General features: G+C 40.5%; 1 protein-coding gene across 2 annotated transcripts in view; it reads right to left on the bottom strand.

Annotated features, from left to right (window-relative positions):
• XKR4 (XK related 4) overlaps positions 1,997-26,648 on the bottom strand; it is a 240,915-nt gene continuing 216,263 nt past the window's right edge. The window contains exons 3-4 of one of the 2 annotated variants that reach the window (XR_002435067.1): positions 7,360-18,757; positions 1,997-6,821 (exon numbers count right to left, since the gene is read on the bottom strand). Coding sequence is in view for 1 of the 2 variants with exons in the window: in XM_021386702.1 (XP_021242377.1) it covers positions 17,811-18,757 (947 nt within the window). In the remaining variant the exon portion in view is untranslated. Of the gene's footprint in view, positions 18,758-26,648 lie in introns of both variants that reach the window. The other variant, XM_021386702.1, reaches the window with a different exon arrangement.

Below are 26,648 nucleotides of genomic sequence, written 5' to 3'. Positions count from 1 at the left end.
TTTCTTTCTGGTTTTTTTTTTTCTTTTTGGTTTCTTTGATGGGGATTTGCAGGGTTACAGAAACTGAGGGTTTAGGACTCTTGTGAAATAGGGCAGTTACCAGTTGCTTTGCTGGAGTGCTCCTCCTTCCATTGCACTCTGCCAGTCTACAATAACAAACTGCTCTATCCTTAGTCAAACTACAAGATACGTAGTCAACACAGGCAAATTAAAATACCCATGGTATATCTTTATCAAGGTAGATAGTAGATAGATAGATATTTCCTCTCTGTGATCTCACAGTAATTATTTAGTTGTTGTTTGATGGGTTGCTTTCCCTGGTCTCCCTTTCTTGGTCACCTAAGATAGGTCAAGAAGCAGCATTTACGAAGGAGTGGGGGCATGGCTAAGAGACAGAAAGGCTGATGGATTTGGGTACTGTCCTTCCTTGCACAAACTCCTGGTGCTGCTTGGGGTGGCATTACACGCCCAAATGTAGCAATGAAGTCCTAAAGGGCTATTAAGACCATTGGAGTTGCTGCCAAAATCAGAACAGCTTGTGTAATGATCTAATAATTAAAGCGCTTGTCCAGGAGGCAGGAGAGGAGAAACTAAACCCTCCTCAACCCCAGCGGATTTGAACACAGAAAGATCAAGGAAGCTGCCTCTTCCCTGGTGTTTCTCTTAGCTACTGTGTTCAGGACAAGGCTGGGTGAGGTCCATCAGTCCCATGCGCACTATTGTGTGGGGCTCACTGCTTGGTAAGTAGTGATGCTTTCAGGAGATAGAAGAGGGAATGAAAACAGCAGAGCACCGTCTCCTGTTCTGTGTGAGCTGTCTCAGGTGATGGAGGAGTTTTGGGTTTCTGCGCTCCTCACTCTGTATTCATTGTGGCTGAAATGCTTCAAGAGCCATGAGAACAGAGTCCAGAAATCCCCCCCTTTCCTAGGGAGCATCCTCACCACCTGGCAGCAGGGTCTGCTCCCTCCACCGGGTTGAAAACCCCCAGGGGGCAGCTGAGTAGTGTGAGCCTTTGGCTCTGAGGGGCCTGGCAGCAGGGAGTTGATGCTGGTCTGCTCCATGGGCGGCTTTTTGGGAGGCCTTCCTTCCAAACACCACTCAGGGCCCTGACCTGGGTGCCCAGAGCACCCTGCTCAGCTGGTTTGGGTGAAGTGCCCGTGGGCTGCCCGGTGGTTTCACAGAATCATAGAATTAGCTAGGTTGGAAAAGACCTACAAGATCATCCAGTCCAACCATCCACCCACTGCCAGTATAACCGCACTAAACCATGTCTGTCAACACTATATCTAAATGTTTCTTGAACACCTCCAGGGATGCTGACTCAACCACCTCCCTGGGCAGCCCATTCCAGCGCCTGACCACTCTTTCAGAAAAGTAGTGTTTCCTAATGTCCAGCCTAAACCTCCCCTGGCGCAACTTGGGGCCATTCCCCCTCCTCCTGTCACTAGTTACAAGAGAGAAGAAGCCGACCCCCAGCTCACTACAACCTCCCTTCAGGTAGTTACAGAGAGTGATAAGGTCTCCCCTGAGCCTCTTCTTCTCCAGACTGAACAATTCCAGCTCCCTCAGCCGCTCCTCATACGGTCTGTGCTCCAGACCCCTCACCAGCTTCGTCGCCCTCCTCTGAACACACTCCAGGCCCTCAATGTCTTTCTTGCAGTGAGGGGCCCAAAACTCAGGTTTCCTCAGAGTCTCTGCTGTGACAACACTGGTAAAGTTGTCCATGTCCCATGGGGATCTGTCAAGTCTTCTACGGCAACCAGAGGTGGCCTAGGAGCTGCTCACACCACTCCTGTGCTCAGACACAGAGCTCCTTTGATGATATTGGCTGTATTGTAGAACAACTACTGGTGGGAAGGCTCTCTGGCGATCATCAGGCCAACTCCTTGTCAAAGCAGGGCCAGCTTCGGTCTTCTTCAGTAATAATGTTTAAAGTTGACATCTTTTGCTGATCCACCATTTTAAGAGAGTTTTAAAAAAGACTCTAGAGCCATGGTAAAATGACCACAGTGTACTTTATTTAATGATTTTGGTACCTTGTGTTGCAATAAAATAAAAAAAATCTACAAAATCCAAATATATAAAATTTTCAAGTTTTCCTTTTAAGTTTTACAAGAAAAATCAAGTTGTAACCAAGGAAATTTGTTAGTATGAAGCACTACTTTCAACTTCATTTCATCACAAATTGCAACTTACTTAACAGACCAAAAGAACTATGGTACTGCAGTACATCAAATACTTCACACACTGTGTTCTTTACTATAGCACATGTAACCTCTGCCAGGGAGACAGCAGTCTCTAGCCGATAAAGACACTCTTCACAATCTGAACTCTAAAGGAATGTTTGTATACATGGAATCGGAATATATATATTTACAGGAAGATTCTTTTTTTTAATAACTATTTTGATTCTTCATTTCAAATAAAATACCAAATACATTTTTACAATGTGTACAAGTCAAAGCACAAGTTCTGCAATGATTATCATTCACCTCAAGTCACTGTGCTTGTACTGGGGGGATATCTACACTGCTCCATAAACACAAATGTGATCTTCCGTAACTTCTGCAATGGTGACAAAGGAGTATAAGCACAGTAACAATTATTTTAGCACAATCAGTGTATAATGCAACAGTTTACAACAGAGAACTGAGAAACTATTGGTCCATTCTGTTCAATTTGCTGTTTATCTGCCAACTGTTACGTTAGTTGTTGTCACATATGAGTTAAATAACACAACTTGAATAGGAAAGAGCACACATTTTTTAAGGCAAATTAATAAGCAGCTTATGGTGTTTTTTGTTAAACTATACCCCAACAGAACCTAAAAATAAAATGTATGTTCTGCAACTGTCAATAATTACGTCTTCTTGTTCTCCTCTATAAATTGATCAACATGGCTTTGAACCTGGTTATTCAAAATGGAAAGAACTCCCCCCCCAAATCCCCAAATATAGAAAGTGCATGACTTTTTATGCGCCGAAACAAAACAAAAGGCAGCTGAGGTAGTTAGATGTAAAATGTATTTACGAAAAATAACTGAAAAACTAAATCCAAGACATACACAGTAAAAAACCACCCATTTGGAATTGATTCCATATCATGCAACAACTTAACGCTAAGCAGGAGACTCCATGATTCCTGAACAAAGAAGAAAGTGATTTTAGTAATAATAACAAAGGAATGAACACAGAATACACTACTGGAATTTGAATTTCAAGTATTTGAATCTATCTGCATGTGCACTTTTTATACAGGCTTTTTGTAGTGTTAGGAAGTCATTTACTTTTTATCAGGTGTTGAGATCTGGTCTAACTCTGGAACTGCAGCTCCCGAAAGGCAGAAGTACATCACGAATGCCTGAAGACGCACCACTGCCTGTTCCCAAAGACACCGCCACCTCAGCTTGAGTTGACTTCTACACACCCGTCCTCTGCTGAAGCCACCTGAGAGTCACAAGGCCCACGGGTCCCATGCCTGTGTCTGGTGGGGACCTCATGTGCTGGGGGTATGCCTGAGGTGTTCCCATGTCTGGATCCACGTGCCACAGAGCCCTATCTCTTCTTGGACCTCGCACCGCAGAGCCCTATCTCCTGGGCCTCCTCGCCCTCAGCCAGCACTGCTGCACATCAAGCGGCATGGTGGCCTTTCTTCAGCTGGCGAGAGGGACTGTGTCCCATCCCTGCAGACAGGACACTCCCCAAGGAGTGTGGCTTGTATCCACTCAGGATAAGGAGGGGTTTGGGCCTGGAGTTCTGGCCTTAGCACAGAGGCAGGCTTTCCCCTGAAATCCTGCCTGGAATCTTTACCTAAATGCACAATTAGTGCGTGCAAGCACAAGAGGAGACTTCAGGGTCTGGAAAGGAGTTTCATGAATGAGACTGCTTCTAGGAGATGGCAAAGTTGGAAGAATGTTCCTCTCCTCAGTAGTGACCACCTAATTCATCCCATTACTGAATGTGCATTGTGCTGGCTGTTCTGCACCCTGCTGTCAGACCCCACTGCCGATCCCTGCGACATCACTGATACATGCAGTTTGGTGTTATGAGTTCTGCTCTTGGCACCTGACTCTAAAAAGTCACACTAGGGACCATTGCAAACCTATTGATTTTTTTTTAATTCTTTTTTTCCTTTGGGATTGGCCTGTGAAAACACAGGGTTTGTACTTCTGAAATGTGCGCATATGGTTTACATATAATTTAGGAGAAGAGAAAAATGTGTTTGTGCCTTCTTTAATATTTGCGATCTGTTAAACAAAGAAATGCTGAAACTCATTTTTATTTGTTTTTGCTTAATTTTACATTCCTAAGCTCCCCATATTTTGATTATGATTTTCAAATTGATGTGTGGTTTTGCCCAACTTCATTTCTGGCAGGCCAAAATGGGGAATCACTGATGCTGAACCTACAAACTACAGTGGCAGAGCAGAGCTGCTGCAAATCACCAATAGCCCTTGCACAACCTACACATCAGGGCCTGCCATTTTTTTCTGGTTTTATCACAGAACTAAGTGGAAAAGTTGAACACTGAAGTGCAAGATTTCTTGAGGCAGTGTGGTACTGCAGCATTCCCCAACATGTTTGTCAGGGTTTCCTGCTCTTTTTTTTTTTTTTTTTCAGGCAGTGGAGAGATGGGAAGGAGTGGAATTGTGAGAATCTCGGTTTCTCAAAGAAGCCAAGGCTTTGTGATTTTATGTAAATGTAAGAAAAAAAAGATATTCTAATTTTGTAAGGGAGAGAAATGTATTTCAGGTCTTCATAAAACCCAAAGATGCTAAAAGGCACACCTCTGAAACAGCTATAAAAATGTTTTACTTCCTGTGAAACAGCAGTAAAGGCAATCCTTTGTTTTTCCCTCTGCATACCTATTTGCAAAGGACAGAAAGCTGCAGACAGCATATTTGAGGACTGCAATGCACCAGCTGATAAACTTCTTTCCATTCTTGGCACCAGCCTCTAAGGGCTAGGAATCCAGCTTGATGGTTCATTGCTTTGGCACTGTGGGTATCTAACATCACTGCTTCCTAACTTTTATTTGCTGCCTTTCCTTTCCAAAGAGCAGGCTACAAACACCATCCCCATGTCTCAGCACTCAGCATCTTCCCCACAAAGAAGCACCCCTTGCCCCTATCACCCATTCAGCTGTGTCGGTAGAGAAACTGGAATAAAAGGACCTACCTGTCCCTGCCTGACCCTACCCTCTTGTCACTGAGGATCCCTGCCCTGTGCCCCAGCTCTGCAGACTGAGATGAGGTCGGTCAAGATCCAAACCCTAGATCCATCTTCATGGGTTTCATTGGTGAAATGGTGACAAGCAAGTATTGGGAGGGCTGGGGCAGCAGGCTCATGGGGACACCAGGCGACTCTTACCAAGCCTAGGTTAAAATTTCACTTCCCGGAGTAGCCATTTTTTTCCCTTGCTGCCCCAAATCCCAGTGACTTAGAATTCATATAGAGATATGCATTTTTCTTGAAGTTGAAATGTGTAACTTGAAGGATACTCTTTTTTTTTTTCATGTAAAACATTAAAATATTATTAATATCCTAGTAAGTTTTCTGAACATTTAAACAGATATTTAAATTTATTCTGAAACCCAGGAAAGCGTTTTTGACTCATCCAGCGACTCACAGAAATGGAAGACCTAGAAGTGCTTTCTATTATTTCCAGTGGACTGTTTTTTTTTAATACAAAGACTGATGCTCCTTCCCCAGAGATTCTCCTTTGCCTAATCAGTATTGGGTGCACAATGACTGGCAGCTCACTTGATAGTAAAGTTCAAGTGTGCTGTAAAATAGTGACTAAAGAGATTCCTTAAAAATAAATTTCGTCTGGAGAGGCATTGTGAAGTTTAATAGCAAAATGACACTTGCTTACTCCTGGGACTTACTGGACTCCGTTAAAGTCAAAAGAAAGTCATCCATTGCTATGGAGGCCCTTCAGGCAAGCCCTTTAAGATTATAAGCTGCCTATAGTCAAGGCAAATCTCAGTACAATAAATGCTCCTTTCCAGAGTGCTGGTGGAAGTATTACTTATTGGTGTGTTCACCAGGCAAAATTTCTCAGTCAGTCCTTTGTCAGTGTCTTTTTTTTCTTTGTAGACCATGCAAGAAGGTTTTGCAAGCACAATCGTTACCAAATCTGAGTCTTTTAGGATCATCAGTCTCACATGAAATTGCTTTAGAAAGCTCACCAGTTTTACTAATGGTCTAGAAACACTTATGCACACATTTTCCCCAAACAATCAAATTCACCAGTCAACCTGAAAAAGAAACTTTGAGCTGTGCATCGTAAGAGATGAAAGGTAGAAGCATGCACCAATTACCTACCCTTATCTGAGTGTACATTTTGCTATAATGACTGGAGAAGATGTTCATTTTAATTACTACTGGGTTTATTATTAATTGCTTTTGTAGGAATCCATTTGGAAAGTGTACAGAGGAAGGGCTGTTCCAGTGTGAATTAACTGACACGCTCCTCACGCGTAGCAATTTGATGATGACAGTATACAATGAGGAAGAACAATGACTGTTTGGATTTGTGTGTGTGTGTGTGTGTGTGTGTGTGTGCGCACGTAGCTTTTTGCTGCTGTTGTTTTATTTTTTTTATTTTTATTTTTTCAATAAAAGAAGATTGCAGAGAACTGCACAAAGTTTTAAAGCACAGCTGTACCCTGCAAAATTACTGTCAAACCAGCATGGTAAGGAACTGTGTTTATTGCATCTCAGTGGGTTCCGCGTCCAGTGCTTGCAGTGAGAAGACGACCCTCCCATTTGCTAATGCCCTGGGTCAAATCCAGAAGTCATACTGGGTTTGGCATGGACCTGCAGCATGACAAATAATGATTGTTAAGTTGGCATTTGTGTAAACATGCAGGTAAGCAAGCGTGGGAACAAAAGAGCAGAGCCAGCTTACACTGGTCAGACAGCCTTGTACATGGAAGGGCACTTGTAGGAAAATGCAGTGATGCTCACCTGTTAGAATTACACACAACCCAAAGAATAGACAGCAAAGTATCTGTCCCATCAGGAAGAACAAATTATGCAGAAGAGAGTTTCTGCCTTTGAGAATAAGTGGGAACTGATTTAAAGGAACTGCAGTTCAGTTAAAGAACTGAACTTGCGAGAGGGTCTGTGCCTGCTGATCCAGAGGATCCAAGGTTAGTGGTGTTCTTCCAGCATCTCCAAAACAAAGGATATGTGGCTATCCCATCTCCCTGGAGATGTCCAAGGCCAGATTGGATGGGGCCCTGGGCAGCCTGACCTGTTGGGTGGCAGCCCTGCCCACAGTATGCATGGGGGTTGGAATGATCTTTAAGGTCCCTTCCAAACCCAAGCCATTCTGTGATTCTATGATACTCACCTCCAGGTTGTTATGGGCATATCTTCTCTCAGCAGCGGGGATTGCACTGACACTCATAAGCACAGGAAGGAAATGGAAGCAAGGAAAAAAATCATAACAATGTCTAATACATCCTGCAAACTTGTTTGAGTGAATGTTTGGAGAAAACACAACTGTTATGATGCACTGCACTTACAGATCATGCATGGTTATGGACGCCTCCACAATGATTTCCACTGCTAGTCGGGGTGTTACTGTTCCCACTTCTAAAGAAGCAAAAATTGATAACTTATAATATGGTTAAAAGTCCTTCAGTGGTGATGTGCACGAGGATCTGAGTGACGAACACCTGAGCATGAAGAAATACCATGAGGGCTCACCTGCTTTACAGATTCACAACTGTTCCCTAATTGTAATAAGGCTTTTACCACCTCATCTACTGATCTCCATCTTTATTTTCAGTTGTTTTACAAGTGATCACCTCCCTGCCTCATGTACATGCTCTTGACGTGTAGACAAGCAAGATGATGCAAGGACTACCTGCACTAAGGGAAGATGAACTTGCAAAACCACTATTTGATTATTCTCATGTGTAATGCATGAGAAACCAAGAGCATGAAAAAGTGCACAAAGCACTTGAAAAGCATTAAGCCTCTCCTATTCCATATAAAGAAAAGCCCACCTTATGAGCCTAATTTAAGTGATATGTTTTTGTGGAAGCCATCTGAGATTTATCCTCTGTAAGGAAAAATAATCATTAAAAAAGTCATTTACCTACAAGCTATTACAAAGATCTACAATTTCTAGATTTAACAATCATTGACACAACAGCCATACCAAATCCTCGTCTTGTATGCTCTAGTTTGAGACACCTCTGTATCTTATTGCTAATAAACAACTGTCAATATAGCAATGCAGGTATATCTATGAAGTAGCTTCTGCTGACTCTATGTTCCAGTTAGTTCATAACAGAACTAACTAACATCTCAAGTCGTGAAGAGAGTAACTGCACCACAAGTAGCGTTTTGGCATTAAGGTTGTGTGGGTTTTTTTCTGATAAGACTCTGCTCCTCTCTTTATTCACTGTAAGAGCAGGGGCAGATTTCCACAGTGTTCCACAAACCCTCTTGATCCTGCCCAGAGGAATCCTTTGCTTCCCAGTTTTCAAGTGTTTTTGATCTCTGGCCCTCCTGCTGAGGGTAACAGTGGGTGCACTTCCACAATGATAAGTACACACTGATCAGTCACTGACTCATGGAGATGTGCATCCTGGGCAGACGTTCAATTTTTTTTCCCTTCTGCTTCGCATCAAAGGAGCTAAAATCCACCTGTAAGCTAAAAGCAATGAAGAATATAGTTTCTCCGCCCATTCACCTGGCTCCTAGTGTTGCTAAACATGCATATGTGTGTTGGTTTCTCCAGGAGAATGCTCCACCACCAGCATGGCCATCTTAGAAACGAAACTGGGCTGACTCTGGTCTGTAAGGAATTGGGTGATGTGAAGGACACTGGCATCACCTAGAGCTTCTTCAGCTCAGCATTCCTCCCCAACTACAACTGCTGGCTCTGCCAAACAAATCCAGTGGATGAATGATTCAAAAGACAAATGATGAGGGTTTAGCTGGGATGAATTTACTAATGTTGCATTTCTTGTGAACGTCCCTTTGCAGCGCAGGCACCACACTGCACGCAGCTAGCAGTGCTTTTCTTCCCCTCTCACTGATTAATGTTCGCTCGTGGGAGCCTGATTACTGTATTACAAGTCACAAATTTGCAAGATTAAAAATGCCTGTTGAATTAATTAGCTGCAAATCAACCAGAGCAAAGCCTGACAAGTTCCAAGTTGTTCCAGTGGAATAAAAAAAACAAGGAATCAATAGCAGCCACAGATGCATGACAGTATGCTGGCACACAACATATAGCAGCACCTTCCCTTTCTGCTGACAACAGAATATTTGTCATTGCCCATACAGTACTGCTTGAAGGCTGAACCCTGCCCGGACTGACATGGCCATCTCATGGAGCACCCCACTTTGTCTTCCCCATCAATGAGAGCCAACGCCTGCAGTGCTCACGCTGGCATGCATCACAGCACGGACTCCTGTGTCCCAAAACAGGGATGTGGGAGTGACGCTGTGAGGGGCTGGGGGCTGCTTTTGAGCTTGTCTGAGCCAGCCATGGCGCTTAGTTTTGTATCTGTCTATAAAGCAGATCCCGTGGGACAGTAGGTACATTTCCCAAACGCTGAGCAGAATGCTGAACGGTGGGTTCAGCACCTGAACTTCAGCACAGCCAATGCGTTCATGAAGGCTGTCAAACTGTTTTTGTTTTCAGCAAGGGATTTGCAGAATTGGGGCTTTACAGCTTTTTAAAGCTTAAAAAAGTGTATCACATAATTGAAAACAAAAGCCTTCAGTTAACCGGCTCGTAATCTTTTCCTCAGCTTTATAAAATTTAAAATTAGTTCATATCAAACGTTGGCTAAGAAACAATCTGGGATACACAGATAATAACACAGAACGCATACTGAGAAAAGCAATAGTAATTAAAATTTCAGAAATAGCTCCTGTATATTCACGGTACATTTAAATTGGCAGAGGTAGTTTCATCTTCAGATACATGCATTTGAAATTTATCATCAGGAACATAATCCATGAATTATCAAAACTTTATTTCTGACAGCATGTATTGGACAACTGCATATGTGCTGGCCAACAAACACTCCTTTCGTGTTCTTCAGTCAAATGTCAGGTAAACCACACTGATGTATTAGAGGTTATTTCCAATATAAGCGACCGACATTAATAACACTGATACTCAGTGAAACAAATGTAGCCAACACTAAATGAGACAAAGAGCTAACTAATCCCTTTGCTGTTTGCCTATATGATTTTTTTTTCCTCAACTAACCATGATAAATCCTTATTTGTAATGAAATGTAGCATTAAACATTTTTCCTCCACAACTTTTCACTAAGTTACTGACATAATGCATCTCAAAGCTATCTCCAATAATGACTGGAATGTGTTTTCCAATAATGTGGTTTTCCTTTTGCAGTTATCACTTGATTACTCTTAACGATGACCACACTCCTGATGCTTTTTCTTTAGTTATAGAATTTAAATGAACTATAAGATTAAATTCTAATAGAATCTCAGGACTCAGTGTATACAGAGTGCACCATGGGCTCAGAAAGCTGTGGGTATGGCTGTGTGGTGCAACTGTGTTGCACACACACAGTCTGCCTGAGCTCCCACAGCAAATCAAGTGAATGTGGCTGGGGTAGCACACTGCAATAACAGACCCGACTGAAGGCAGCATGCAGAGATTCAGGCTTGTCACAGTGCTAACCATATTCATACAGCTTTTGGTTGGATTGGTTTTGCGTCTGCTCCAGATTGTTGCTGTAGACATTACTCTGGCTGGACGTGTGCAATAGCACTGGACATGTGCGGCAACCTGAGAGTCCTCCTCACTAAGGGGACGCAATACATCAAAAATATGTCTACGTTGCACAGCATAGCCTTAAAGTCTTTCACAATGAGGGACAACAGCCTCAAAACAAGAGAGAGAGAGCATGCCCTTCTCCTCAGTAGAATGCAGCCCTATAGCCTTCCCCTGAGAGGTAGTAGCTGGAGATATGGATCACTGTTAGCTGAAGAGAGAACTGAGCGTGGTTCTCCCTGCAGTCTCTGCTTGACAGAAGTCTACTGCAGGAGAAGCAGTCATGGGTATTTCTGTACAAAGCTCTGTCTGATAGCACCCAGAGGACCCTGCCCTTCAGGTAGGACGGGCAGAGGAATACTAGCTTGAGGGATCTTTGCAGGTGTAGATGGGAGACAGAAGTTGAGCTGCTATGCATTGTGAAGACTGAGGTGCTCCTGACCAAGGCCAGGAGCAAAATGTTAGGTGCCCAAACCTTTCACAAAAAAATATGCAGGTGCTCCTGGCTTGTGCATCTTGGAAGATCACAACATTAGCCTGAGGCCCTTGGTGTACGTAACTGACCCCTACGTGTACTCCATGTAGTTCTCCTCTGGGTGGCCTCTTTGGCATGTAGGGTGAGCAGGGACTGGTGCACCACATCCAGCCCCTGCCCCAGTGGGCTTGTGGCACCCAACACAGCCTGCATCTTGTCTTGGCACCACTCTACGTCTGTGAGGGCTCTTCTAGACATTCAACAAGCAGCTTCTCTGCAGTTGGGAAATCACTTCTGGGTGAACAGCACGTGGCCTCGCCTATATAAGAACTGATTCCATTTGTAGAAAAGCTGCTGGCATGCCTTGGGCTACAGCATACACAGAAGTGAGGTCTAGAAGCGACTGCTTCCAAAGATACATGAAATATGAGAGTGCTATCTACAGATAGAGAAAATGTATCCATAGCAGTCATACCTATGTTTCTATGAATGTAGCATCAAGTTACATTAAAAAATCCATTTGATTTTTAAGCTTCTCCCAGTTATTCCTGGAAATGAGAGTTTTGAGTTGGTTTTAAAGCTTCTTGTTGCTTTATTTTACAGTGCTCTGCATGTATGTAGAGTTTTAGATTTGATCTTAATATTAGCCGGCCACTTATCTCACAATTAATTGGAAATGTCTATCAATTCACACAGCATCTATAGCTCTGTTGTAATCATATGCAAGCTTCTCTCTTCCATGTCTAACTCATGCAAATCGCCTCCTAAATGTGCTGAAGAGGCCTTCTCCCCTGCATCTCACTTATCTGTCCTCTCTGCTCCAGGATTCAGAGTAAGCACATGGCTTACTAATGAGTATATATGACTCTCTGCATAAGAATTAGATGCGAAGCATTCAGAATGTAAGTGCTGGAGCCAAGCTTTTGTGTTTAGCAAAAGTCCCTTTTAGTGAAGGCGCTGGTCAGCAGTCGGGTTGTATATGGATCATTGGAAACGACTGTGGTTTCATTCTTAAAATGATCGCAAAATGGCAACTCAGTCAAAACGAATACATTAATCAATGTTTGAACTAAGGAAGAAAAAAAGAAAAAAAATGTTTTGATTCACGCTAAGGTAGCTCAGAGTATGTGCAATTATTCACTCAAGATTTTTCTTACATGTGCAGTGTGAAGAAATCCTACCAAACACCTGCAGTGAGGTCACTGTGGTAAAGCAAGCTTACAGACAATTCCAGTGGACTGCTCACATGCTCAAAGAGCTTTGCAAGTGGTCTGTGAACCAGTGACACTGTTTCTCTAACCCGGTGCAAGCAGGGCTTTGTGAGGTCATCTCCATCTCTCCTGTAATGAAATCTGCTCATGCCAGATGTGAGCAATCCTCTTGGATGCAGATCACTCAGTAATCTGCAGCCAAGTGAAAAGGATGGATAAATGTGTTTCAAAAGCATCACTACTGGTGAATTGCAGTAATCTATTGCATTTTTTTTATTCACAGATTTAAACAATCTGTAATCATTTTGAACTTTATCTGTTTTATCAGAATGAAGAATGGATTCAATGCTGTAATGAAAAGACCTAGCTCTAGAAACAGTCAAGGGAAGGCTTCACAGCATTATGTCCCTGCCATATAAATGGCTGTGTGCCACTACTCCATTTGGCTTTCTGCTGAGAGCATGGGCTTCATGAGAGCTAGCCTAATTGCTACAATTAGCAAAATTAAATGGCTTATTGTCTATTTAGACAATTCTCCCCACATTCAGCATTGTTACGCTGCAGAACTAGTAATCAGAGTTGAGCTTGTAAATTCGGGGACACGTGTTGTGATTATTTTCACTACGCACCCTCGTAGGAACTCAACCTAAAAAAAGCCTGTTCAGCTGGATGCACAAATGTGATTCACTCCACTTCCCACCACGCACAGGAGCAAGAGAGGCAGCAGTAGGACCCCGGCACTCCGCCGGGGGCTTTTCCTTGGCATTGTGCAGGCAGTGCAGGGGGCGCAGAGTAAACCATGGCATCTCAGCTGCTCTGGGCCGTGTGACGTCAGGGGCTGAGCGGAGAAAGGACGGTGGCTTTGGGAGCTGGATCACTGGCAGGGCCAACCAAAACTGAGTATGGTGCCATTTTTAAGGCTTTAACGGAATCGGATGTTCAATTCACAAATAATTCTAATTCCTGGGTGTAGGATTACACAGCAGGCTAGTTGTGAATACTTGCAGACCAATCAAAAATAAATGAATGCGCTGGCTTTTAGGTAGACTGGGAGTCCCTTTCCAGAAATAGCACCAGTCATGCTTTTAATACCACTCATGAATTGCTCTTTTGGGGAGATCATGGTATATCGATGAGATTACCGTGTATTTTTTTTTAAAAAATGGGTTAATTAGATCACCATGTATTAAAAATTGCAGCTCCAAAAATTTTTATAGATTTTCCTCCTCTGCCTAAAAGTTTATAAAATCAGACATTTAAAGTCTAGCATTTATGTTTGGAAGGAATATTTTCCCTAATCTCAGTGCTACATAAATTAATGAATACAAAATTTGTTAATTTGCCAATGAAAATAGTATTTATATGCCATCAAGCCCAAATAACCCAAGCACAGAAACACTGTTCTAACACAAGAAGCATATTTTAGCTGACACAAAGAGAAGTGGAAATGATTTTTATCATTATTAAAACTGCATTAAAAAAAAGTATTGCACGTATTTTCAAATATTTTTATAAGATTATCTTACTATAGAGTAAATAACACTTCTTTTAAAATAAGACAAAAGTTTTATCTTACATTTTCTTGTGTTTTTTGAATGAACATGGGTATGCATTCTTCTCCTTTAGAGCAGTGAATACTACTTAAACTGCCTTTTCTGTAGCGTGCAAATCCACAGCTCTCAAAATTTTGGGAGCAAGATAAGTTACCTTCAAATTTGCTGGCAAATTTGTTTGGTTCCTCAGGACAATGCTTACATGACACTTCCTTCCAACAAAGAGATGTGATCACTTTCTTCATCAGAATGTAATTATGAACTTTTTTATTTTCCTGTTATTCTGCAATAGAATTTAAAAGACCTGATTTTTTTTCATTATTTTAAAAGCAGAAGATAACACTTTTACTTTTTTTTTTTTTTTTTTTGCTATTGCTGTCTTCATTAAACTTGATTGATAGACCTTAAAACAGTTTGCATTAAAAAGAATAGTGCATATTGATTATTAACCGTCCGTAAGGCCATCATGGGATTTAAACGTGGACTACGTTTAATTTTGAGAAGTTGTATAAAAAATTACAGCTTTTAAGGTGACTGTTCACAGCAAAGCCGACTAAGAAGCTGTCCATGTAGTCATCTAAGCATTAAGGTTTCAGTGGCCATTTTGTTCTCAGCGCAGGTATCACTAGCATTGCAAAAACAATAGAGCAAGATTTTGGAGAGCAGATTTTGACTCAGAATAAAATGACTTCTCCCTACTCCTGAAACACCCAGCTTGAATTCAGAAGGCAGCAATGTATGCATACTGCCTCTGTCTATATGTAATGCCAAGTATGGCACTGCGCACTCAGAACTTGCGATAGTTTGCTTGAGATAGATATACTAAAAACATACTAAAACTGATGGGAGGGTAAAGAAATTAAGTGGTAGATACTAAAAATGAAAAAAAATAACATCTCTGTGTCCTTTCTTCCAAAACCAGAGAGAAAATCAAACATACCCACTGCTCGCCTTCTTCAGAAACCTTGCAATGCAAGCACTGGTTCAGACCATAACCCTTTGCATTCCGCACTGTTTCTTCAGTGCTGCCAGCCCCAATCAAAGGGCTCGCAGCTCCAAGGAACAGCAAGGTGGTATGAGAAAGCCATCAAAAGAGGGCCAGGCCTGCTGGTAGCTGGGATGTTGTCCCTCTCCCTAGGAGAGCCCATGCAGCCGGAGGGCGCTGCCCGCTGTGCCCGCTCATGCTCACATTTCTGAGTTACCGAAGAAGAAGCAATCACACAGAACGGTTTCTGAAAGAAACCCTCACATCTTGGATTACAAAGCTTACACTTGTTTGTAAAGGCAAATTTCCTTGTGACACCAAACACTGGATTCTGCAGCGAAGGCTCTATTGAATTCACCTGGACAAAGGACTTTCTCCTCAAATCTCTTTTAGCAGTTCTTACAGTGGTGTATTTTTTGACAGAACATGAGAGACCTTCTCTGTATAGTCATCTATGTCTGCATGGAGGGAAGGGCAATCACTTTGTACAAAGCTTTGGGTTTGGACTATCAAAGAACTTTTTTATTTAAAAACGATTATCGCGGCAGCTGGCCACCGCTTAATTTGAAAGTACCTAAGAAACCCTTCAAGCATGGGTGTTTTCTGATCTGTGCAAAATTCCTTCTGGCTCGTAGGTTCCTGCACTTCCACAGATAGATATTTTGTTCTGGGAAACTTGCCCCAGCAAAGATCAGCAGATATTGAACATTTCTCTAATAAAAAAAGTCAACATTAAAAATGGCTAATTGAACGCATACAAACAAACAAAGGCGTGTAACCTCTGCCATTTCATAGTACAAATATTAATAACAGGAAAGACTGAAATTTACCCAGCAGCATATACAGCAGTGACTACACTGAATATACCTGACAGTGAAGATTAAAATACCAATCATCAGGTCTTCTCCATCCTGACAATGCCATTTTAAAAAATTAACTCTTCAGTTCTGCTTCACTCTCCTAGAACGGATGGAAATAGTTTTAGCAAATTGTTTCATATGGAATTGCTTGGTGTCTTTACAAACCACTTATACTTGAAGCAGGATCCGCAGTTTATGGTATATTCTAAAAGTACCCATGTAGGCTTTCATATCGCATTACATTGCAAAACAAATCCATAATGTGTGAAAACCAGGTTGTATCAACCTGCAGAATCTAGCTGATAAAATTCATGGACCAATTCTTAAAATCTAAGCTATAAAGAGAATGAAATGTATTAAAAGATTTGAGGTTTATAAAAAGTAACCTTTTTATACCATATTTTTTACTTTACAAAAATATTGAAATAATTCATGAGTTTTTCACTCTGCACCAGCTTTAAAAAAAATACTATCAAATTTTGACTTGCACCTTTAATGCATCTGAAAGCACCATCAGGGGATACTTTTAACATAAAGAAGGATACCGTCATCTAGATTTAGGGAGGCATTTCAAACCCAAAAGCTTGTAGCAAACGCACTCTATTACAGTGTAATTTTTAGATATATCTGGAACAAGTCTTGAACAGGCAGAAGAGGGCCTTCCACATAGCTTGGTTATATCACACTTCACTGAATATACTTACTAAGAGGTGGCTGAAAGCCTTTAAAAGACATCACTTTCACCTTGGGTGGGAAAAATCAGAGCTGTCTCGACACATTGAGAACTGGATTGGTCTTTCCTGCTTCTTGGTCTTGCAGGTTTCATGCCACTCATGATCTGTCCCTCGGGCAACATCAATCTTGCAGTTATACAATGTTTGGCACTAGAAGGGTATGGCATGTCACAGTCTCTTGTCACCCCTGCATACATTCACACACTGAATCATGCATTCCCAGTCCTGAAACAGAGAGAAGTTTCAGCGCGTTCAACTCCTTGTAGTTCCTTCTGAAATATCTGAATGGGGTCCTCCAAAAAACTTTAGAATATGAAAACTATACTTCCCTGTTCTTTTACATATATATATATATATATATATTTTTTTTTTTTTTTGCAAATTGAACACTGAATCATGATTATCATTTAATTTACATCACTACGTGCTGGAGCTCCTTATTTCTCCTGAAAACCAGAAGTGAGCTGCATAGGATTTCTGTTGAAAGCAACATAAAGAACTTAAATTGCAATTAAAAAGACTTTGAAATTCCACAGAAAACAAACAGTTCTGGTGGTGTCAATGTTTGTGAGCTACGTGATCAGAGATATTTTCCATTTATATCCTTGCAAACATGACGATGTATCTTTTTAATTAAGAACTATTTTGCAAACCTAGTCTAACCTGAACGATCTATTTATGGGATGTCGAAGACTACTATGCTCCTATTTTCCCCCAGAAAACAGTTTTAATAATGGCAACATTGTGTGCTACAGTTTTTGTTATTTTTGAAAGGATTTTTGTTTGCTTGTTTTTGCCATTGATTATGCAAATATCAATCATTCATTTCTAAAATAAAATGCACTACTGGCTAAAGTTGAAAGCTCTGGTCAGAGCCCCCCTGTGGGTTTGCTTGCGAGTACCGCGCAGTCCGAGTTTCATAGCAGCAAGGAGTCATGGGTGAGTTTTCCCAGTAACTGATCAGTATGTGTGGGTTGGTTGGGTTTTTTGTTTATTTTTTGAGGCTTTCAGGTGATGTTGCTGTACCAGTGTCCTGCAGACGGACTGCACACAGTGGATCAAATGATAATCATGATGGTAGCCAGACTAAGAACACTACAGCTTGCTGCTCTAATTGTAGTACACAGTTTAGTTATTCCTACAGCCCTCCCATCAATCCTTAACTTGGACTATAACGCCAGAGCTTCTCCAAGCTGCGTTTTTGCTTTGTTTATAACGTGGTTTCATATTCCAAGCGCTCCTGGATGAGGGCATCATCTTTATACTGTAGCCGTGGAGGAGCAGGGGAACATTCAAACGCTAGGATCGCCTTCCTCAGGCTCCTGTCCAACACGTGTCTCTCCCAGGCCGGGTACCTGTTCCTGAACAGATCGATTTTAATGACCGACTCCTCGATCCGGGGGGGGCGGGATGAAGGTGTGGACGGAGCAGTGGGCCTCACCTGGAACACAGGCACACACCCGTCCCGCTCTGCGAATTTTTGATCCCGCTCGCTCGTCACGCTCCGGTTGTTGGAGATGGACCGGAGAGTGTTTGTTGCCACTTCTGTGGGTAGGGTGAAGGTGGCTGCAGGGTCCTCACAAGCACAGCTTGGTGACTGCCCAAACCTTGGTCCGTTGGGATGAAAGAAGGCATAGTACATCAGCATAAAAACAATGCCTGTTAAAAAGCTGCTGAACACCACACACAGTGCTGGTATGGCAAATGCATCGGAGATTGCTGGGGCCTTGTAGAGATACCAGAGAGCACTCAAGGCGGTGTTTTCCAAAAGGATCACAAAATAGTAAATGAAAAGCCTACAGCGTGTCCTTCCTTCCTTGACATTGAACCAGCTGAAGATATAGATTATTCCAACAACCATGTCAAAAACGATCTCCTCCCATTTGGTGATACAAAACTCTGTCTCGCAGTGGACGATCCAGAAGGTCATGATGCACCAGTGGAGCACGATGAAGATCCCAAAGTACAGCTGGAAAACCGAGGCAAAGAGAGCAAAAGTAATGACCCTTGCTGCGATGGTGAAGAAATGCCAGCAAAACTGGATTATAACAGCCATATAACTGATGGGTTTCTTGTCATCACGGGAGTCACGGAGGGCCTTTTGGTAGGATGCCAGAGCCCAAGCCAGGGATACGAGCGATGCTGCAGCAGTAAGACCTAGGAGAAAATAGGAGATGCAGTTAGGGCATAATTAGGATATCAGAGCTTGGTTGAAACCGGTGAGACCCTTGCTGCTTTAAACGCTCTCCACCATTTGGATAGTAAAATCTCTTTCTTCCCATTTATCTCAGTCAGTAAAGAGAAATGGACCTCTACAGCTGAGATTTCGCTGCTGTTACAAGCACACTGAATGTTAGATACAGACAAACAGAAGTGGCTAACAAACTACACTCTGAAGCACTTCTTTGTCAGTTTTGTGTTAGAAACAAATTCAGCCAGGTGTCTCCATCAACTGTGTGATTTAGCAGGATCTACTCTGGCTATTGTATTAAAGAATATGATTTTTCTGATTTCGGTAAGTCATTAAAGAAGTTCAATACAAAGCAAGCAAGCCTTTCTAACTAATTACTGATCGCTTTCTAATTACATTCTCACATGGAGTTTACTAAATCAATAAAAATGTGAGAATATAGCCACATTTTTGAATTAAACTCTTGTCATATCAAAATTTAACTGGCTTACTTTTGCTGGGGGAAAAATGATGCCCATTTTTATAATCCCACCACATTTTAACAGAATGTTAACAGGTAGAAAATATCAAAACTTCTTTTTATTGCAATTAGAGATTTAATTTTAGAAATGCTGGAATTTTCTATGGAATTAAAATTCTGAGTATAGATGTAGTTAATAGAGAGTTATGAATTAATTTTCATGGAGCCTTATATATGTTCCATATACCACTGAATTGCCTATACAGAAGGCCCTAAATGATAGTATTTCTGAAGTACATATCAAATATTTTTCATTAAAAAATGCAATACAAAATCATTTCTCAAGAGATTACTTTCATGAAAATAATTCTCATTCACTTGAAAATGTAAAAACAGTAAAAAATTGTTCTTACAAAAACCTTTCCATACTTATTTTGAGTGTGCATTATTCATTTTATCTAAAGTGAATTTGATTGCTCTTGGAATGTAAACTTAAAGAAGTCGCTTTGCAATTGAATCACATTTTTAAACTCATCCGTTACTTCCATTCACTATCAGACGGATACCTTACGTTCCCATTTAAGCAGTGATATAGTTTAAAACACTTATTTGAATGTTTTAACACTTACAGAGCACTCTGTTAGAAATGAATGATAATTCTTCTTTGCTAGATGATTAATTTTTATTTACTTATGATTTGCATCAAGCTGCTTTGGAGGGAAACAGGGATTCAACTGAAAGGCAGAAACCCTGCCTTTGAAATGCATTTATTATTCAAATAAAATTTCTATGAATATGCTGCATGCACAGAAAAAATGTATTAAACGTTTTGTATGTAAAGCTGATCAACAGAGCAAATTTTACATGCAGGTAATGAGTGGAGTCGTAGACCATAAAAAGATAATAACATTCCAACTTACTCAATATCTAAACAGTTGCTTAACTTTCAGCAAGTTATTGAAGAAAATGAAGATGAAAGGAAGAAAACATTTCCTTTGCTGCTTAAAGCTGTTTAATCCTTTCAACAATCTTTGGATCTGGATGCATAAACAGTAGTTTTAGTCCCTCTCCAACAGCTTTCTTTAGCACCAAGCCATCAAGAATAGATTACTCAAATACAAATTCTAAGCATATTTTCTAAACACACAGTGGTAAATCTAAGCCAAAGCACACATTGCCATTTCATTTTTTAAAAACAAGAAAAAAAGTTCATGTTAAAACAGAAAAATGTAGGTTATGGAAATAATACCTCATTCTATTTAAGCAATCCTCCTGGCTTAACGCACTAAGATTTTACTCTTAAATAGTATGAAGGTCTTCATTGCTTTCAGGAAGGATTGTTTTTGCCAGTGTTTCTCCTACATCACTGGCACAGAGAAAATTATGTTGTGAGCTCTGATGAACCCGTTAATTTAAAAAGCCCTTTTTAAAAAAAAAAAAGATAAATAAACAATAAGCAGAAATAAAGAACAGACTTAGGATTCCAGGGAAGATTTTGAATAAATCATCATCATTCTTCTCCCTGCTTAAATGCCTGGGTGCCAAAACACTAACATTACTTCTTCATGCAGAGAATAAATGATCAGCCAGTAAGACAGGAAGGAGACATGGTATAAATTGGTATTTTTATTCCTGACATGCCTATTTGCTTTTCACGCTGGGCTGCTTTTCAGTGACCATAATCTCTGGAGATGACACTTAACAGCTCAAAATGTAGCTTCTCGTGTTCCTGTAGGAATGTTTTAACTGTTTCTGAATAAAACATAGCTCATTTCTCTTATGAAATAAGAAAAAAAAAAAAAAAGGAAAAATAGGAAAATAGGATAAAGGATAAGAGAATCTTTCAATACAAATGAGCCAGTCTGAGCAAGAGCTCAAAAACAGCATTATCAGCATAGGGAAGAATAATGTGAGAAAAACCCATACATTTCCTTTGTAAATCTAACTTTAATGACCTCACACACTCCCCCAGCGGTTTGTGGAGATATCATCAGTTTTGCATTAGCAGGTGTAAAATCATTCATTAATGCTCACTGAATGTTCCAGATAAAATTCATGGGAATTTCCAGTGTTCTAATGCTAATTAATTCATAGTCATTTTCTGTGACAGAAAGAAGCAAGTACAATAGCAAGGTAAGTCAGTTATTTAAATAGTCATTAAGAGGGAAACATTCTTTTGCTTTTACAGAACAAAATCAGGAATGATGGCTTACAGGAAGGAAAAGGGCACCAAGGGAATGCATGGAAAGAAAGAGCTACCTGTTAAGGCATTGTGTCTCTAATCTTGCACTACTGGCAACAGTATTAGAGATACAGACTTCAGATAAGGATAAATGCTTCATGGACACCATCCATTTTTCTTTTTTGGTGAGACAAGCACTGAAGAATTACTAAAATAATGTAAAAGTAATAATAAGTAGTAGTTTGCTACTAACTAAATGCTACAATATAAAAAAATCGCTGGGAATGGTTATCAGTGAAGTGAATTATTACTGAACTGAATGGATAATTGAGTAATTAGACCATATGAATGCATTTCTGAGCATCTGGTCATAGAAAACTCTTTATCCATATTTCAAAAGAGAATTAAAATATATTTCTATTACTTTCAAATTAAAACTTTAAAGACACTAAATGGCACCAGAAAAAAAAAGGACAGGATATCCTACAGTCCTAAGGGAAGACAAAAAAAACTGTAGCAAAAGGGGTAGTTTAACTTCTACAAGGGAATGCTTAGTTGCCATTCAGAAATGAGCTGACAGGGCTGGAATCAGCTTTGTGGAGCCCCCGTAAACAGAGAACAGACACTGGTTTTCCTGCCTGCTCAGCTTCAGCTTCCTCACTGACTCCAGGCACCACTGCTGCTTTCTGGTGTATTTCACAGCCATATATTTCAGAGTCTTGCATTTAGAGTCTTGATCTTAGAAATTAACTAACCATTCCCAGGGAGTATATGCTCCAGAAACTAGATACTCAATCATTACAGACTGCTAAAGTCCAGGAAAGCATGAATTTCTAAACAGGCCTTGGGAAACACGCATATATGTTCCTGTTCCTTCCTTTCTAATGTTGACTCTTCAGCTTATTTTACAGCATGCGGTTTGGTATCTTTAGAGACTCCAACTCGTTGGGAGTGTTCCTACCTACCACAAGCCACCGTAGCTGAGCCCCTTGGCAGTATTCTCAGTGGTGAGAACATCATACTGGGACAGCTTTCTGTTACAAGTAAGAATCTGTTTTGAGTGAAAAAGGCAATATTATTTGTTCTGTTGTGGGTTTAGCATTACTTAATTACATTAACTGTATAAAGGATCAACAACTTTGTAATTACAAATGAGTTTCAGATGTCCCTGAGACAGTGCACTTCCTACTTGAAAATATAGAGCAGAATTGCCTTGACTGAACAGCATTAACCTATTTCCCTGGAAATTAGTAATTTCTGTAGATATGAGAGATGTCCTTCATGTGAGAATGTGGCGTATATGTATTGGCACTGTAAACTGAATACATAATAAACCACAACATGCTACAGCCCATTACAGAAAAGATAAAAAAGCCACTAACATAAATGAAAGAAAACAAAGGGAAAAGAGAATGTATGCAGAGATGGGCATGTTTAAAAATGTAATTTTATTTCAGGGAAGCAAGCTCAAATAGCTACAGGAGTGCTAATGAAGTTCTCCTCAACAGCATTTCTGAGAAATTTGACTGAGATATTTTGCTCACACATAATCCAAATAGAATTGCTCACAACAGATAGGGGCTTTCCATATCACACCTCTGCTTGACAATCACCACCTATTTGTACCCTGCTGGCACCTCTGTCTTTCCATTATGGTTCTTCCAAACACGTATCATTTATTTAACTTTGTGAAAAGCAATTCAGTATCTAAGCAGCATATTTGTTCTACTGGTTTGTATTTTTCTTCTGCTCCTGCAATGTAATCTTTAGATTTGAATATAACTGAAAAAATCTTTGTCTCATTCTCATGCCAATTTTATCTTCTGCCTGATCCATACATATCTGAGTGTACATGAAAGCATACTCAGATCCACAAACTACTTTTTTGTTCTAATCACACTGGTCCCTGCAGATGCCATACAATAAGTACAGAACACCTCAGGTCAGCTGAAACCCCTACAAATTAATGAATTTATAAGAGAAAGTGCTCCTTGGCAATTGTGATTTCAGAAATCCAACTCCTGCCAATGCCCCTCTCTCTGCTCCATCCTCCCTTTTAAACTAGCACCAATTCCAGGAGTAAATTCATGCTAAAAGCAGGAATAACAAGCAGAGCAGGACACGTGGGAGCGATAACTTTGCCTAGGATCTGGAACTAGGAAACATTTTAAGAAAACCTATTTTTATGAGCTTCTTACTTGGTTGGAGAAGTGACAATAAATGAATCCGAGCTTCCAGGTGCTTCACTGCAGCCAAGAATCTCTAACACTCATGGCCCCCTTTCAGGCCACAATCCTGTAGGAAACAGTATACCACAGCTGCTCCCCTCCAGCTTCAGAAAATGACTTGGTATATTTACACAGCCTTCACCAGGCTGCTCTGTGAAATATGCAGGACAGTGATCTTACACAGGACTGTATCTGTCTGTGGTCTTGTTGTTACAGAATTTCCATCAGCGTGTTGACAAGATAATCCTATTACTTTCCCACAGCAGCAAGTCTTATATTAGCTGTCCTCACTTATAGTCAAACATCTTTGTGCAATTGAAACAATTTTTTTGAGGTCAGAAAGGGATTTTTTCTTCTTTCTTAGTTACCAGTAGATCTGATTGTTCCCAGATAAAAAAGGCACCTCACTGAAATATTTATTTCTGTAGACTTGATTTAGACTGTTCACCACCCACAAACACGGGGAATGAAAGTTTTTGAGGGTGAGCCTCTAGTGGTTCACATTTCCAGTGTTTGCCACAGGTTACATTCACAACTGGGGATATTCAAAGTAACAGGGATGGTTTTATCAACTTGCAGCATATGGCTTAACTTTCTCCTGCTGCATACTGGGTGGGGTAATGCAGTGTGGAAGATGACAGGGACACTTACTCATTGAAATGTAAATGGGATTTATGCCTGATATTACTTCTTTTAGAGTGCTCCATAAAGCTTAGAGAACATGCAAGCATATACAAGAATAGCTTCTCCCATGATTTATTTCAGCTGCTATGCTATGCTACAGATATTTCCTGATGAGAGAATTTCCATCTCTTTGTTTAATTTGGCTCTCCACAGAAAGACATCTTTGCCCTGGAAGCCTAGAAACATATATATTAGATCAGTTACAATCAGTCTTACTCATTAAACAGACTTCTAATTTTTTCCAGTGGTGGTTCGGATTCAGCGTAGAGGACAAAATGTTGGCTTAATGTGCACGCCACTAGCAGACTCAGGGTTTGTACTAGACACCTGCTCAATGATTTGGCTCTGGCTGCACTCAAGGTCATGTCCATCTTAGCAAATCTAACTGCTAGATAAGCTGTTAAGACACTTCTGCCGAGCAGCCATCCTGATCATAGCATTAAACAGGCCCAAAAGGAACAACTGAATAATGGTCGTAATTTCAAGCTAACAGAAACAACAGCTTCTCTTTGTTATTCCCTCAATTCCGAACCATGTATTTTATACAAATTTTGTTGTTATTATTTTCAGAAGCTATTTTAGAAACTATGAATAAAATCTAGTATGAATAAAAAATAGTCAACTTAGCATGCAGAGATGAGAAGGACCATTCAAGCTGGACCTCTCCTGCCTTTTGAGATACTATAGTCAGTAATTCAAGTTTCTCTTTCTTTGTAGGCAGCTAATGATGAAAGGGTTTTGGGCACAACACCCAAAACTCTTCTACCATCTCATCAGTCTGTAAAAGTAATTGACACCCTGCCAGAGTATGCTAACAAAGGCCAGCTACTAGCTGACTGAGCTGTGTGATATTTGTTATTTTTTATTCTACTGAAGGCTTCTTATAAGTTAAAATGTAGGAGTCCTTATTAGCCACTAGTCAAGTCCAGCCCCTTGCAAGCAGTGGTGCTCACATATGTCATGCAGTCTGCACACTGTCAGGCTCAGCAAGACAGCTTGAAATAATTTGGTGTGTTGGAAAGCTAAACTTAGACTTCTGTACTCTCACAGCTAGACTCATTCTTGCCTGTTAGGTAATTTGGTATCTTTATATTCCAGTGAAGTGTGTGCTGCATAAACATATCCACTGACTCCAGGCTCATTTCCATGATTAGAACATTTCTTCTCAGGCAAAAAGTGCTTTTGACATCTTGAGTCTGCTGCAAGTAGCTGATAGAAGTCAGGGGACTGTCTGGAGAGTGCAGCAACTCCAAGCAGAACAGAACCCCTGTCAACATCTCTTGAAGGTAAACCACAACTTGGTAACATATTGCTATGTAAAGATATGGCACCATCTATGGGAGAAGGCCCCGTTTGCGCTGCCTGGTCCAATATGCTGCACATCTGGACATCTTCAAGAAAGTAAATGGCAGAAACAGTAACACCTCTTCCTGCTATCTAGTAGGGGAAAAAGGAAAAGGTGTAGTCTACGTAGAAAAATTCTCTTAAAACATATCAGAATTTATAAGTATTTTCATATTCCTAAAGAAAACATATTTTAAAATGACATTCTACTTATCTACAGTAGAGCATGAACAGGTAAAAAAAAAAAGGTATTATTAGCATTACTGATTGCAAAGTTTCACTGTCGTCATTTTTCTTGAGGTTTGTATGCAGGATTTCCCAGTTCTCATAGGCAGACACTGGAGGCTGGCTCATGGGCTGCTCTAGGCATGGGCTGAAACCAGTCATCACAAAATGTCAGGAAGGCAAAACTTCACAATAATAATGATCAAAGCAACAATTAACAAAAAAAAGACAAAGCAGAAAACAATATCCAATTTGAAATGAAATGAGTTAAATTTGAAATGAGGTGATAACAGAAACAGTATTGGTTTCCTAATCAGCTCTTCATAAAACTGTTTCCCAGTGTATTGGGAGCTGGGGGCAAGAAGGGGGGAGAGGCTGCAGGGGTGGTCTCTATGAGAAAATCATACAATCATCAAATCATTTGGGTTGGAAGGGACCTTAGAGGTCATCTAGTCCAACTCTAGTTGAAGATATCTGAGGCGGCATGTAGTCATATTATCTTCTCATTTTTTTTTAATGAAACATGCACAAAATTTGATACCTCAGTAATGTTTCATAGTGTACAATGCAAACCACAGAGCTTTGCTTCACAAATGCAGAGTGGATCCCATACTTGCGTTCAAACAGGTGCATAGTTAATCATAAGTTTCAAATAAGAGAGAAAAACATTATTCCAAGAGAGATTTACCTTCCATTTAAAAATGAATTTTTTTCTCCAGCCTTACTTTATCTAC

The sequence above is a fragment of the Numida meleagris genome, chromosome 2, assembly GCF_002078875.1.
Source record: "Numida meleagris isolate 19003 breed g44 Domestic line chromosome 2, NumMel1.0, whole genome shotgun sequence".
NCBI classification, from domain to species: Eukaryota; Metazoa; Chordata; class Aves; order Galliformes; family Numididae; genus Numida; species Numida meleagris.
This window is presented reverse-complemented; position numbering and strand designations above follow the sequence as displayed.